The sequence below is a fragment of the Pectinophora gossypiella genome, chromosome Z (genome assembly GCF_024362695.1).
Source record: "Pectinophora gossypiella chromosome Z, ilPecGoss1.1, whole genome shotgun sequence".
Classification (NCBI taxonomy): Eukaryota; Metazoa; Arthropoda; class Insecta; order Lepidoptera; family Gelechiidae; genus Pectinophora; species Pectinophora gossypiella.
Genome location: NC_065433.1, coordinates 4,321,787 through 4,337,124, shown reverse-complemented (window position 1 = coordinate 4,337,124; position 15,338 = coordinate 4,321,787). Strand labels below are relative to the sequence as shown.

Here is a 15,338-nt window from a genome sequence, read left to right as displayed (position 1 = left end):
TTGTTGACTACGTAAGCCAACCTATCTCCTTCCAGAAGCTCAGAAGCCTCCTGGGGATTTCACAGGCTTCGCGGAGCGACCCCACCCAGCGATCCACTGTGCTGCCCTGCATATTATGGACGGTGGATGACAATGACAAAATTAAGGGCAACATCCTTCTTTCAGTCATTTTGTAATATCGTCCATCTTGGATTTGAAATTTTGACATAATGACAGTATTCTACTAGTGTAGTCCTACCTTTGATACCCATATTGAGGGGGTTGTAGAAAAATATGTACCTAGTCCGCTATTTTGGAACGGCGGCAATCTTGGATTTTAAATTTTGACATAATCACAGTATTCTACTTGTGTAGCTATTTCATTTGATACCCATATTGAGGGGGTTTGGAAAAATATGTAATCCCCCATTATGTACCTGCTGCCATCTTAGATTTATAATGTTATTGATTTTATTATATTGTATTGACATCGGAATTAAACGTGCGTACCAAATTTCAGATCAATCTGACAACAGGAAGGTACTTAAATTGCAATATCTAGTTTTGATACAAATATACCGTACGTGTTTAGCTAAATAAAACCGTTTAACCCTTTCACGGACAGAGACCATGGGTCATTGGTGGTTCATAATAGGTAGTATGGCACCTTGGAATCGGAACGTCCGTATACGTTCTGTCTTTGAAAGTGTTAAAAAGAAACTTTTACAAACAGATAACGGGTTGTACGCTATTATTTATATTTTATGAAACTTTATTTCTGGCACTTCAGTATTTTAATAGCCATTTTTATAAATCAATTGAAGTAATAAGTAGTTTAAGGAGGTATTAAGAATAATTATTTGTCTCTTACGTCTTTTTACCCATGTAAGATATTACAAAAACTTACTTTAAAGAATTTTTGGTGAACTGACATAATCAATCGATCACTTTTTAGGCAATTTTTACATAATGAGAGCAGATGTGTAAAAGTCGTTACAGTAACTTTTACTCCGCTAACATTACAGTATTATTATATTTAAAGAAATATTGTCGTTCTCGTATGCATTGTCGTAAGAGCTGTAAGTAATTTTGCTTCCAATTAATATTTTAACCAGATGGCGGTTAAGTAAATTTGCTTTACTGTAAACTGAAGTCATTTTTACGTAAGCGCCACTATATCCTAAAATAGCAATCCAACAGTTATAATATGTATTGCTGGACATAGAAAATTAAAAAACAATGTAACCTTACTTTGACATCATCTAAATTGGATAATTAGGTAAAAAGTTATGATAAAAAAACGAAAAAATGAAACTTTAAACGGCTTTTTCTCGAAATGGCCTTTTGGCGCTTACGTAATTTTGCCTTTCCAGTGACGATATAATTTTGTGAAGTCTGATGCCTTTGATAAGGCTACGAAATCGATCCTTCTAGCCAAAAGGGAGCGACTTATTTCTGCGTTCAAGGATTACGAGGGCTACAACATGAAAATATTAACTACAAAACCGCAAGGCCCCGAGAGCGCGGAAGATGTCGGCGAGCAAGAAGATAAGTACGTCGAGATATTGGCTAGATTGAACGACGCCATTGCGGCTTTTGATAAAGAAGATGACCAACTCAAGACTAACAAAGAAGCTACACTACCTCTGGCTCAAATTAAACTGCCTAACGTGCAAATATGTACCTTTACAGGGAAATATTGTGAGTATACGCCGTTCATAAACATTTTCAAATCAGTGATCCATAATAACCCCAACTTGGACAACGTCCAACGATTGTATTATTTAAGAAATTTTCTTAAAAACGAACCGTTAGATCTCATTAAGAACTTACCCTTATCAGGAGAAAGTTACTCTGAGGCTTTGTCAATACTTACCGATAGGTACGAGAACAATACGCTCATCATGAATGATCATATTACGCAATTAATTGACCTGCCTAACATAAAGTCTTCTGCGACTAATATAAGGGACTTTGTTTCTCAAATAAAACAACATATAGCTGCATTAAAAAATCTAAATTCGAATGTAAGCAGTTGGGATCCTATTTTGTTGTGCATTCTTTTGCGTAAGATAGATACCTTTACAGCAAAGGCCTTTCAGATGGAGAGGGACGTGAAAAAACAGCCTACGTTGATAGAATTCCTAGAATACATGGAAAAGAGAGCCATGGCACTGGAAACTGTAGACGGAGCTCAACAACAGTCGCCGTCGCCGGGCTGCTCTGCAAGGGCACCCGCTCCAAAGCCGCTGAGTGTCTCACCATGTGCTGCGCAACCTCCTCCATGCCCATTCTGTAAGTATACTGGAAATGGTTCCCTTAAGCTGTTTGCATGTCCGAAATTTAAATTGATACCTGTAAAAGAAAGAACAGCATTTGTTAATAAAAATAAATTATGTAAAGTGTGTTTGAATGCACACCAAGGCCGGTGTAGATTTTTCTTCAGGTGTAATACCTGCAAAAAGGCTCACAGTACTCTATTACATGATGAAAGTTACACGAACGCCAACGTGCCGGAACAGGCTTCCCCTGTTGTCTTGATAGCTAAAAATAACCTTAATCAAACCTTACTTCCCACAGCACAGGTAAAACTGATGCGCAGTGACGGGACTGAACTACATATCAAGGCGCTGCTAGATACAGGGTCGCAAGTTTCTTTTGTTACTTCTCAGGTAGTACAGGAGCTGGGTCTCGAGCCAAAAGAGAGCAACATTGACATTGTTGGAATAACAAATGTCAACAACAAAGTAAAATACAGCATTTCCCTCGAAGTCCATTCTCTCACTTCGCAATTCAGGGTAGCTGTAAACTGCAGTGTGGTCGATAAAATTACATGTAAATTACCACAATGACAGTTCAAGAAGATTACTCTGCCCCCTGGTATTAGGTTGGCAGACGAGAGCTACAATAATCCTAGCGACATAGATATGCTAATGGGATGTGACGTATTTTTCCAGATCCTCCTGCCTAATCAAGAGCTGCAGAATGTGGACAGCGGCGCCGCTGCTTCCCCAGCTCCGTGCATCATCAGCACGCAATTTGGCCATATATTAGAAGGTACCATAACTAATACTCAAGTAAGTCATTCTCATTCACAAGAAAAAGTATCACTCTTATGCACTTCTTGTGACGAAAGCATCAGCAAAACAATGAAGCAGTTTTGGCAAACTGAGGATGTGCCTATAATATTTAATGAGGCTTCAACTGAAGCAGAGCTTTGTGAAGATAACTTCAAAGGCTCAGTACAGTTAAATAATAAGCAATTTCAAGTAGATTTGCCAATTAAGGTGCCTCTAGAGCAAGTCAATGACCATTTAGGCGATTCTTTCAATCTTGCCCTGAATCGGTTTGTCAACTTAGAAAAAAAACTTCATAAAAACAAAGAATTGTTTCAACAATATAAGCATTTCATAGATGAAATCATTGAGCTAGGACATGGACAGTATATAGACATTGGGCAATACGATTTTAAAAATGATCCTATTTACTTTTTACCTCATCATGGGGTCATTAATGAAAAAAGTAAATCAACAAAATTAAGGGTTGTTTTCGATGGGTCTATGTTGACCAATAAAAAGGTGTCATTAAATGACATATTGCTCAATGGCTCTGTTGTCCAGAACGATTTATTCGAAATACTTTTATTATTTCGACTTGGTACTCACATGTTTACCACGGATATAAAGAAAATGTTTCGGTGCATTGCTTTAAATCCTACTCATGCCTCATTACAGAACATCCTGTGGAGAGAGGATCCCAACCAGGAGATCAAATGCATTCAGCTGACCACCGTCACCTACGGTCTCAAAAGCTCCAGCTTCCTCGCGACGCGGTGCCTGTATGAGCTCGCAGATATGCATGAGGGGGAGCTACCTCTTGCTTCATATATTTTAAAAAATTGTACATATGTTGATGACATATTGTATGCAAACTTTGATCTGAATACTACAATAGAAGCTAAAAATCAAGTAACACAATTGTTAGAAAGGGGTAGCTTTCACACACATAAATGGGCGTCCAATGTTCCTCAAATTCTGCAAAATATCCCAGAAAATGAGCAACAATTTGATAATATTGACTTTGAAAAAGATAATTTCAATTTAAAAACATTGGGCATTAACTATAATGTAAAAGATGACTGCTTTATCATAACCTGTCCCACAAAGTTCGGTGACAGGCCTGTAACTAAACGGGAAGTTCTCAGTTTCATATCAAAGTTTTATGATCCCCCTGGGTTTGTAGCCCCAATAATAATAACTGCAAAGAGCTTCATACAGACACTGTGGGCTGCGAATATCAGTTGGGATTCTCCCTTGACAGGTGATCTGAGGGAAAAATGGTTGTTGTTTGTTAAAAGCTTAGATAGCATGGCACCTATTACATTGCAAAGAAATATAAATACTTCACATGCATCGTCAACACAGCTCATTGGGTTTGCTGATGCTTCCAGCACGACGGCTTACGGCTGCTGCATTTATTTGAGAGTGATACATGAAGGTAATGCACGCTTATACTTACTTTGCTCCAAGTCCCGTGTTAACCCGCTTAACAAGCCACTAACTGTGCCCCGACTGGAACTGAATGCTGTACTACTGCTGGCCAAGTTAATGGTAAAAGTACATAAAGCTATTAGCACAAAAATAACAGTGGATAATACTTACTTGTTTACTGACTCAAAAATAGTCCTAGCGTGGATTGGCACACAGATAACGCAGCTTAACGCTTATGTGGCAAACAGAGTCCAAGTTGTAGCACAGTTAACGGCCGGGTGGACTTGGCACTACGTTCCTACTCATGACAACCCTGCGGACTGCATCACGCGCGGCGTGACTCCCCAGGAGCTCGCGGGCAACACCTTGTGGTGGCGCGGCCCTACATTCCTGCGAAATCATGAGTATAGGTTTGATGAAAATATTGACTTACCTGTTAATACTTTACCTGAAATGAAAGTGTCATCTTCAAAAGTTGAAGCTACAGTTTCCAGCTCCATCGCTCTCTCGGCAGCACTAGGCTCTCCTGACATATTTGATAAATATTCAAATATTCAAAAAATGACTAGAATATTCGCATATGTTTGGCGTTTCTATAAAAATTGTAAAACAAAAGATAACAATAAAAGAATTAAAAATAACTTCTTAAAAAGCAGCGAAATAAAAAATTCATTGTTATTAATTATAAAACATGAACAAAATAAATATTTTTTCTAAGGAAATAAATTCATTAAAAAATAATACAAAATTAAATGATAATTCATTAAAAATGTTACATCCCTTTCTGGATGAAAATGGCATGGTCAGAGTTGGTGGGCGACTCCACAATTCTGCTCTTCCCTATGCACAAAGGCATCCCGTTATTCTGCCTAAACAATCGCGTATAACTGATATGATCATTCATGGTGAGCACTTACGGTTACTGCACGCAGGCCCTAAGCTTTTACTATCAGTACTTAATGAGAGATATTGGTTAATAAATGGTTTAAGACATGTTAAAAAGATTGTTTACAAATGTAATGTATGTTTCAGATTGAAAGCTGAGGCTTCAAAGCAGATGATGGGTTCCTTGCCGTCTGATAGGGTTACCCAGGCTCTTCCATTTGATCGGGTTGGCATAGACTATGCCGGACCGTTCAACATTAAACAATCCAGGATAAGACGACCTGTGATATCAAAGGGTTATTTTTGCCTATTTGTTTGTTTCACAACGAAAGCGGTTCATTTAGAAGTCGTGTCAGACATGACAACCGCATCATTTCTTGCCTGCTTCAAACGTTTTGTTTCGCGGAGGGGTCTCCCCCATGACGTTTACTGTGATAACGCAAGTAATTTCAAGGGGGCAAGGAACCAATTAACTGACTTATATAGCTTAGTCAACTCTCAGAGCCACCAGGCACAGGTCAATAATTATGCTATTCAAAACAATGTTCGCTTTCATTTTATACCGAGCTATTCGCCTGTGTTCGGGGGGCTCTGGGAGGCGGCTGTAAAAAGTACTAAGCATCACTTAAGACGTACCGTTCAAAACGTTGTACTTACCTATGAGGAGATGTGTACTGTTCTCGCGCAGATAGAGGCGATATTAAATTCCAGACCTCTGGTACCTCTATCAAGTAATAGTGACGATTTTTCATACCTCACGCCTGGTCATTTCTTAACTGGCAGGGCGCTCGTTTCGTATCCTGAACGTGACCTAACTAATGTTCCTATTTCAAGGATAAGATTATGGAATGTCACTAATAAAATAGTCCAATCATTCTGGAGCACGTGGAGTAAATATTACTTAAATAATTTACAAAACCGACCTAAATGGCGTGACGAGTGCCGGAATATAGAAGTTGGCGATTTAGTTTTGCTGCGTGATGACGGTACACCTCCCCTCACATGGCCTATGGGTCGCATAACTAAAGTCTTTCCAGGTAAAGACGATAAAGTAAGAGCGTTTGAAGTGATGACTTCAAATAAGCATAAACATGTAAGGTCTATTACAAAAGTTTGTTTATTTCCTATAAACGACAAGTGATAAGTTTCACATAGTTCGTAGGCCATCTTAGGATGTGCAGTTAGTGTTATAATTAACCTAATTTGTGATGCCAAGAACAAAACTAGCTATAAGCAAATAATTTTAAAATAATATTAAGTTTATAAGTTGCATAAAACTTTAAAATACTTACCTCATACTTACTTATTGATGTACTCAAAAGTTGGTCATTCATAAAAAGGTACTTTGTGTAGGTGCTTTCACTTCATGTAGTAGGTACCTAAATTCTTATTTTTAAATGTAAAATTGTTTATCTGTATAAGTAACTAAGAGTTATTTTTCTTTAACCAAAATTTATTTAGCACTCACAGTGTTATGTTAACTAATATGGATATCTTTTGAAATGTTAGTGGTTACCTTTTATGGCTATGAGGATATAAACAGCTAATGTTATATAATCTTAATAAATAGTTTATGATTATAAGCAGCTATTGTCTTATGGCTAAATTGTCACTTAATTTTCTGCATTTAAAATGTATGTAACTTCAGTTATTATTACCGGTGGCCACAATTTTTCTGTTTTATTCGCGGCCCCCAATATGTTGGAAACATTAAAATATTAATCGACAATACTATTTGTAAGTAGTAAAATAAGTTTTTTTGTATGGCAATACTGCCCTACCGGAGCGTCACGAGACACGCATATTTTTTGTAACAAATATATAAAACTAAGAAAACCCCAATAAATAGTGAAATAAATCAAGGAGTTTAAGTTTTCATCACCGCCAGCACCACGCCACGACAGGAGACACCTCCACTTATAGTGCGGCATGGGCCGTACATAGCGTATCTATTTATTAATCTTAACATTAATTGTTACATTACCACTTTATAAGTACGAAGATTGAACCTTAGTCATAATTAAAAATAAATCTTTAAAAATCGTAGAAAAAGTTCAGTAAATTCGATATACTCGTATGTAAATTAACAACTCAAAAGGGTAAACGTGCTTAATTGCACGGTAGTTACAATCTATGTCGTATACAGGGTGTGGAGGGCGCCCGCAGCAAGGGGACACGAGACGGTGGGTGGCCGGGCTCCTCGCGCCGTGGTCTAGCGGCTCTACTTGTTACAAAATCAAACTCTTCCTTCTGTATGGTTATGTAGTCTAGTTTCACAGATACAGCAATGTCCCCGGCGCATTGAAGACACATTTGTCTACACATTTAATTCGTAACTATGATACAACACGTTTATAACAAACACTGCACACTATCGCAGTCTTCGAGCGGTGGTGTACACGCAGAGCTTACAACGTAACATACATTTCTTAATTATACAGATACATCTATTTAAAGTCTGATTACGTTGATCGAAAACCACAGTTATTGTTCATACTGAAATCTAATGTTTGTTATGTACCTATAATGCCAGGCACTTGTGAATATATATAACACGAAAACATTGTAGGAAACATTACAACTAGTATAACAGGATATTTTGTCATTAAAGTACAAAGATAATTCGTTGATAGTTGAACTATTATGTGAAGAACAGCTTTCCGAATATCAGTTTCAGTATGAACAATAACTGACTTGTATAAACGCGAAATGTTTCGTTATTCATTACTTATATCGAATTACACATATTTAAAAGTTATCTATAAATTATGAAGCTTAAATTAATCGGTAATTAATTCGTATAAACCGAATAATTCGAAAATTGAAAGCTTTAACCATCTTAAAGCATAATTCCATTGGAAAAAACATACAGCTCGGCAAAGAATTAGAATGACACCGCGCTCTGTTGCCTCATTAGCAATACTAGTATATTTTTTGATTGAGATCAGTGCGCAACTAATTTAAAAAGTATTTTTCAAGTTTCTCTTTTTCGCCAAGCTGTATTTGAATAACATATTTTACTTTTAAAAATGGTGAATGTTATTATAATTTGTACCTTGTTCATTCTGCAAATATACAAATTATTGGTCGCTAAAACGGTCATGTGACATAAATCATGCATCCAGTTTGATCGTAAACCAACTAACTTATTGCTATTTAAAAGTCTGCTTAGAAATAAACTTAAAAACTAAGCGAATGATCAACTTCTCACATAAAATTAACTAAAATAATATCATTCAAATTCGAGGCGTGTGAATGAAAACGTGTTCAAACGATTTGTGTTTGTACCTAATACTATTGTGACCTAGTCAGGTGTTGATTAGAAATAAATATTTTACTAACCTACTATGTAGCTGTTGGTTTTCCTATAAATAAATAAATAGCGTACCGAGTTCGTTGACGGCGAGGCTGTACGTGGCGCCGCAGTGCACAGAGCGGACGCCGCGCGCCGACGAGTCGAAGTACTTGATCAGCCGAGGTACGCTCTCGTCCTTCTGCTCGGCGTGCCCCAGCCGCCCGAACCCGCCGAAGCCCCAGCTGAACGCGCGCTTCTTCGAGTCTATCGCCACCTGCAAACAGTGTGTTTGTCAGTCTTTTCATTTTAGTCAAAGTAAACTCAGTAACAGCCTCCGTGGTCTAGTGGTTAGAGCGTCAGGCTCACGATCTGGAGGTCCGGGTTCGATTCCCGATGGGGACATGGTCGAAATCACTTTGTGAGACTGTCCTTTGTTTGGTAAGAACTTTTCAGGCTTGAATCACCTGATTGTCTGAAAAAGTAAGATGATTCCGTGCTTCGGAGGGCACGTTAAGCTGTTGGTCCCGGCTATTAGCCGTAAAACACCTCCACCCGCAGTGGAGCAGCGTGGTGGAGTATGCTCCATATCCCCTCCGGTTGATTGAGGGGAGGCCTGTGCCCAGCAGTGGGACGTATATAGGCTGTTTATGTAAACTCAGTTGTGCCAAAATGGCGAATGAGCCTGGAGGGTTATTTATTTATTCGTAACTGGAGGGATATAAAACTTAAAAAAAAAGGTAAATTATGAAATTCTGATTACTAAATAAAGACACATCTAAAAGTAACGAAAAACATTTTCTTTTTTCTATTTAACTTGTACGTAAAGGATGTTAGTGACAACGTAACGAAAACTTTGAGGGATGATTCAGACCATGATTCTGAGTAGATATGAAGTGGAATTTTCCGTCACAAAAGTATGGAGCGGAAAATAATTTAAAATAAAAACACTAAAATTTTCATGAATTTTCCGACAGGAAATTCCACTTGATATCAACTCAGAATCAGGGTCTGAATCATCCCCCTCAGTATTCGTTACGGTGTCACTAACACCCACAACTACTTGTATGGCTGTCGTATGTACCTACTTGTACGGGGTGTAAGTGACATCGTAACGAATACTGACGGAGATGATTCAGCTGATTATTCTGAGTTGATATCAAGTGGAATTTTCCATCGCAAAAGTATAGAATTGAAAATATATAAAAAAAAAAAACATGAATTTTGCGACGAAAAATTCCACTTGATATTAACTCAGAATCATGGTCTGAATCATTCCCCTGAATGTTCGTTACGATGTCACTAACAGCCTGTATAGTCCTGTGTGCTATATAGTGAGCTCGAATGTGACTGGCAAAGCCGAACTTTGTTTTGAACACCTAGTCACATTCGAGGCAGAAAAGCTGTCCATCCGAGTTGAAACATAAATGGGTTTGGGACAATCCTTGCGTGTTTGGCGTTTTTCGTTATTTTTTTGTTTTTGATATGGTCTTACAGTGTGGTTATTTCCGCAGGAGAAGTCGACAATGTCCACGTCCTTGACGGGCATCACGTGGCCATCCTTGGTCTTCTCGAAGAACATCGCGACGTGCTTCGGGACCGTCTCAAAGTGGAACGAAAGCTTCGTGCTCGTCACGAAGTACTTCCCGTCCGTGTTGTGACCTGGGACAAAACAAGTTTTACGACAAAATTCGACGACCGACCGACAGCATGAAATATCATTAACACCCTCTGATGTCCAGTGGTTGAGGTTCGACTCCCGGTGAGGTCAAGTCTAACAAAAAAAAACATTTTGTGAAACTGTCTGAGGTTTGGTCAGGACATAGCAGGCTGATTGAAAAATAAGATGATTCCGACACTCACGAAGTACATACGTCCACATACTCACAAACAGATTACACTCTGGTGTTGATGCATGTGCATTAAGCATGAAAAGAGCAGTTCGCGCTATTTATAATCTGCGTCGTCGGGAGCTGTTTAAAGAAATAAATACAATGACGGTCGCAAGTCAATATATTTATGAAAACATTATGCATATACGTAAAATATATCCCTCCTTACGAGAAATTGTGAAAGGCATACTTACAATTCAAGGAATAAAAATAAAATTGCTATTCAAAATTCTAGATTAAGTAAATTATATTCGTCTTTTTTGGGGGTTATGTATACGTTTTTACAATAAAATACCAGATAATATTTTAAATTTGTCAGAAAATAAATTTAAAGCTCATGTGAAGATTACTTTATGTAAAAAAACTTATTATAAGATTAATGATTACCTAAATGATAAAAATGTCTGGTATTGAATGTGTTCCTCTATTTATTTAATAACTTGTAATGTATACCCTGGTTGATTTAAAAGATGAGTAGCTTTTGCTGTTTTTGTTTCTTGGAGTTTCTTGTGACGTAAATTCAAAAATGTTAGGTACATTGACTTTCAACAAGTTTGTCCATGATAATTACGTTGAATAAATGATTTTGATTTCTGATTTCATGTGCAGTGATAGGAGTGGCGAGTGTATGCGCCACCATGCAATTTAAGGGGTATAGAGGTGCACGTTATGGGGTATAAAGCGAGTACTCACCCAGCTGACCGTACTCGGGCAGGCCGAAGGAATGAAGGGCGCCATTGCAGTCGAGAATCATTGAGAACTCCGCACCGCAACCCACCTTCACGATTGGAGCGCCACTGCAATCATTATTTGCATAAAAAACAGACGGGCAAATTATTAAGTTAAATAATATGCCGATTGAAAATGTAAAGAACTTTAAATGTCTAGGCAGCATTGTAACAAATGACTCGAGATGTCATCATAATCAATTTAAGAACCACGCTCTTGTCGGTGCAGCATTTTCCATGAAACTTTTTTAGGCAAAAATAGGGCAGTGGTTTCAGTCTTGCCTTCCGCCTCGCAGTACTCTGTCTGACGCAAGTGGGATGGCGCCCAGAGTAGTCTATTACAAAGCCATATTAGGACTCCTGTCCTCCGCCTCTGAAAAGTACTGACAGTTACTGCTGCCCTCTGTCAGGTTCCAGGTTACAGTCCCTGTGACTTGCCCTGCATTGCCGTATGGTTCCCATCTTCGCCTCTGCAACCGTTGAGGTCTTCACCCGTATCCCTGGGCATTCGAACTCAGCCACCATCTCACTCCGGCCTACTGAAGTAAGAGGCTTCCACCCCCACGGCAAGGACGCGCCGAACAGGAATTGCCCCAACGGAGGGCAGAGAAGATTACTCTGTCCCCCCTGGGGCCGGGTTAATGGTCTTGTATAGAACCAAGACCAAAGACTCGAGACGTACTTCAGACGTTAAAACCAGAATAGCAATGGCAAAACAAGATAAAATTGGCCTTTAATAGACAAGAATGGGAGAATGCTACACCGACAAGATCGTGGCCCTTAAAAGAATGATGACGATATAGTAACCATGGTATAAGAAGACCAGGCATGCTCAAAAGTGACAGCTAACATTTCAAGGTTAGCCCAGCTGACGTCATCCCGCCCTGCGTTGACATTTCGTAAAAACTAAATTACCCACGACCAATGTTTTTATATTTACTTTGCAAGGAAATTTGAAACTTTTAGTAAAAAAGTTACTTACAGTTTTAATGAAGTAATTTACTTAATTTTTAATAATAAAATTTACGTCCTTGGAATGTTGGATACCAATTCAGTAGTAACACTTAAGAAATAGAAATGTTTTATTGCGACAGAAGTAAGTATTATAGTATCAACATGTACCAGGTAAGGGCACTGCAACTGGTAGAGAGGACAACATACTTAATTATTAGTCAGCGATACAACTTGTATTTATTATACTTACTATATTTTAACAATATTATTGCACTTATATTTTAAGTATTGTTTTATATGTTTATTATGATTTAATTTATAAAATATTATTAAAATTTATTCATTTTAGTTTATCATTTATATATTCATTGACCGTGTAATAGCTTTTAGTGATAAGTAGCTTTAGTTGTTTTATAAAAGAATTAACGTTGGTTTCATTTTTAATAGTATCAGGAAGGTGGTTGGTGGTGGTGTGGTGGTACGTCATCAATGGACTAGCAATGGCGGCTTGTTTTAGGATTGAGCATACCTGGTTTTCTTATACCATGATTGTAACGAGCGTCTTGGGTGCGTGGGGTCTGCACGGCGAATTATATCGAGGGTTTCGACCAATAGGCGCAGTGAATACTATCTACGTGGGTAGACGTCGTACGGCTGTTGGTCAAAGGCCTCGATATAATTCGCGCCGCGCACGGATCGGTACCAGTGGCGCGAGAGCAGTACGGTTATATTTATACGTTTATTTAATAGGCATATAAACGGTAATCAAAAGACTTTGGAGTCTCATCAAGGTGATTGGACTCTTCTTCTATCGTGTGGGTTGTGAGGAGGATAACCAAACTCATCAACCATGGCGTCAGGGTTACTATTGAGCCCCCAAAGGCCTCTGACAAGACTCATGTAACGACTACGTACCTACTTACATTAGTAAGTAGTAACCGGGACCAACGGCTTAACGTGCCTTCCGAAGCATGGATCCTTTTACTTTCGAACAATCAGGTGATCAACCTGTAATGTCAGCCAAATTAGGGATCACAAAGTGATTTTTGTGATATATCCCCACTAGGATTCGAACCCGGGACCTCCGGATCGTCGGCCCAACGCTTAACCACTGGACCACGGAGGCCGTATTGAGTTAGATGAAAAATTTCTTCCTTCGAATAACCTTCTAATTTCATGGATAACAGACATAATGCATCTTTTATCTTTGTTTTTGAGTATAAATGATTTTTATTAAACTTAGGCACAACACTAAGATTGAACTTATCAACAAGGGATAAAACTTACGTATGGCGGACTCGTGTAGGCTTCAGTATTTGCGCAGTATTCGTTCCCACTCCGCATTGACCGCTCTTGTTGTCACCGCAAGCGTACACGGCGCCCGTATCTGTCGAAATACAGGATTGTTGTCAATGTAATATAAACGCAAGATTCAGTTCTTTTGTCCAAGTCCAAGGAAGATGTCTTCCGATTGTGGCTCCGTCCACCTCCTAGTAATATTATAAAAGATGCACGAGAGAAAAAGTAATATTATAAACGCGAAAGTTTATAATGTGTCACGCAAAAAAACTACTAAACAGATTTTGTTGAAACTTCAGTTTGTTGTGGCCTTATGAAGATAGAGGTACCGGTCTTCTATCGTGTGGGTTATGAGGTGCATTATCAACATCAGCAAGCCTGGTGCCAGGATTACTAAGGAGCCGTATTATTGAGAGATAGAATCCGACAGAGAACCAAAGTTACCGATATAGCTCTGAAAGTTAGCAAACTGAAGTAGCAGTGGACTGGCCACAATAGTCGCAGAACCGAAACCCCTGGTGCATGCGTGTTCTGGAGTGGAGCCCGCTTCTACGGAAACGCAGTGTGGGTCGACTCCTGGCTGGAGGCGCCTGGATAAGAACGGCCGAGGATAGGGCGTTGTGGCGCGCCTTGGGAAGAAGCCTATGTCCAGCAGTAGACTGCAACGGGCTGCTGATGACCAGTAAGTAGTAACCGCGACCAAGAGATTAAAGTGCATTCCGAAGGGTCATAATATTACAATTCACACAATCGGGTGATCAGTCTGTAATGTATATTTATTTATTTTAATCGGGGTCGGGGTTTTTTTGTTTGGCCGCCCAAATTGTACTGTATTCATGTGTCTGATTGTTGAAATTTTACTTGCTTACTTGCTAATTTTACTTACTGGTGCATATACCGGGTGTTATTAGTGACAAAAGTGAAAACGAAAACTTTGAGGTATCATTCAGACCATAATTCTGTATCAAGATGAATTTTCCGTTGCAAAAGTATAGAACTGAAAATAATTAAAAAATAATACAAAAATTTTCATGAATTTTCCGACAGAATTATGGTCTGAATCATCGCCCTCAGTATTCGTTACGGTGTCACTAACATTCATAGCTACCTGTACTTGTACTTGTAAGGGGTATTAGATCCCGTCTAGATTTCGAAAAGTAGGTATAAATTTATCATCAAGCACAGCGTCGAAATCTTATTCGGTGCAAATTGGATGATAATTTTATAAATATGATTAGAAAAATTTACTTAGACGTTAAAAGCTAATAATCATGGTGGTACATGTTTTGGAAAACTTATAAAAAGCAAAATAACTATATTTAACTCATGCTATTCAGCCGCATTAGCAGTCGTTATTAACCATCAATCCGCATTGGGCCCGCGTGATGGTTTAAGGCCCGATCTCCCTATCCTTCCATAGGGAAGGCTCGTGCCCCAGCAGTGGGGACGTTAATGGGCTGATGATGATGATGATTCAGCCGCCATGAGGGACCTTTGTTAGAGAGCAAACTTGTTGAATAGATATCATGATTAATAAGTACATGCAAGTTTTCCTCTAAAGATTTACATATAGCCTAAACTGCCTGCATCTAATTGCTGGGCTCATGCCTCCCCTCAATCACCCATATAGGAGGTATGAGGCATACTCTATTACGGGTTATTGGAGTAGTTTTACGGCTTAACGTGCCCTTCTATAGACGGGATCGGTATCGGGGTCCCAAAGTGTTTGTTGTTGCGAGCTGTGGTAGGGATAAGAAAAGAACTTCCTGTTCAACTATATATTATACAAAAATGATGGTTTTATTTTAACTCCACAAAA

General features: G+C 38.7%; 3 protein-coding genes across 4 annotated transcripts in view; 2 read left to right on the top strand and 1 right to left on the bottom strand.

Moving 5' to 3' along the window:
• The window catches only part of LOC126380081 (serine/arginine repetitive matrix protein 2-like), a 103,094-nt gene that overhangs the window by 16,873 nt on the left and 70,883 nt on the right, over positions 1-15,338 (top strand). The window lies entirely within an intron of this gene.
• On the top strand, positions 1,388-3,033 carry LOC126380222 (uncharacterized). Its single transcript, XM_050029480.1, has 3 exons — positions 1,388-1,680; positions 2,082-2,274; positions 2,937-3,033. The coding sequence occupies exons 1-3, from the start codon at positions 1,464-1,466 to the stop codon at positions 3,031-3,033; spliced, it is 507 nt and encodes a 168-aa protein (XP_049885437.1). The 5' UTR covers positions 1,388-1,463.
• On the bottom strand, positions 4,276-11,292 carry LOC126380221 (protein RCC2 homolog). The gene is made up of 5 exons (XM_050029479.1): positions 11,232-11,292; positions 10,142-10,308; positions 8,743-8,923; positions 4,903-4,995; positions 4,276-4,304 (listed from the first exon to the last, which is right to left on the bottom strand). The coding sequence occupies exons 1-5, from the start codon at positions 11,290-11,292 to the stop codon at positions 4,276-4,278; spliced, it is 531 nt and encodes a 176-aa protein (XP_049885436.1).

What these genes read in the sequence shown, in the direction of transcription:
- LOC126380221 (XM_050029479.1), bottom strand. Translation starts at nt 11,292, where the DNA reads ATGATTCTCGACTGCAATGGCGCCCTTCATTCCTTCGGCCTGCCCGAG. An exon ending in GCCCGAGTACGGTCAGCTGG is followed by an intron (nt 10,309 to 11,231) that starts GTGAGTACTCGC and finishes GTTTTGTCCCAG; the next exon opens with GTCACAACACGGACGGGAAG. An exon ending in CCTCGCCGTCAACGAACTCG is followed by an intron (nt 4,996 to 8,742) that starts GTACGCTATTTA and finishes CAAATATGTCAG; the next exon opens with GAGAGCCTAGTGCTGCCGAG.
- LOC126380222 (XM_050029480.1), top strand. Translation starts at nt 1,464, where the DNA reads ATGAAAATATTAACTACAAAACCGCAAGGCCCCGAGAGCGCGGAAGAT. An exon ending in TACCTTTACAGGGAAATATT is followed by an intron (nt 1,681 to 2,081) that starts GTGAGTATACGC and finishes AAGGCCTTTCAG; the next exon opens with ATGGAGAGGGACGTGAAAAA. An exon ending in ACCTCCTCCATGCCCATTCT is followed by an intron (nt 2,275 to 2,936) that starts GTAAGTATACTG and finishes GTATTTTTCCAG; the next exon opens with ATCCTCCTGCCTAATCAAGA.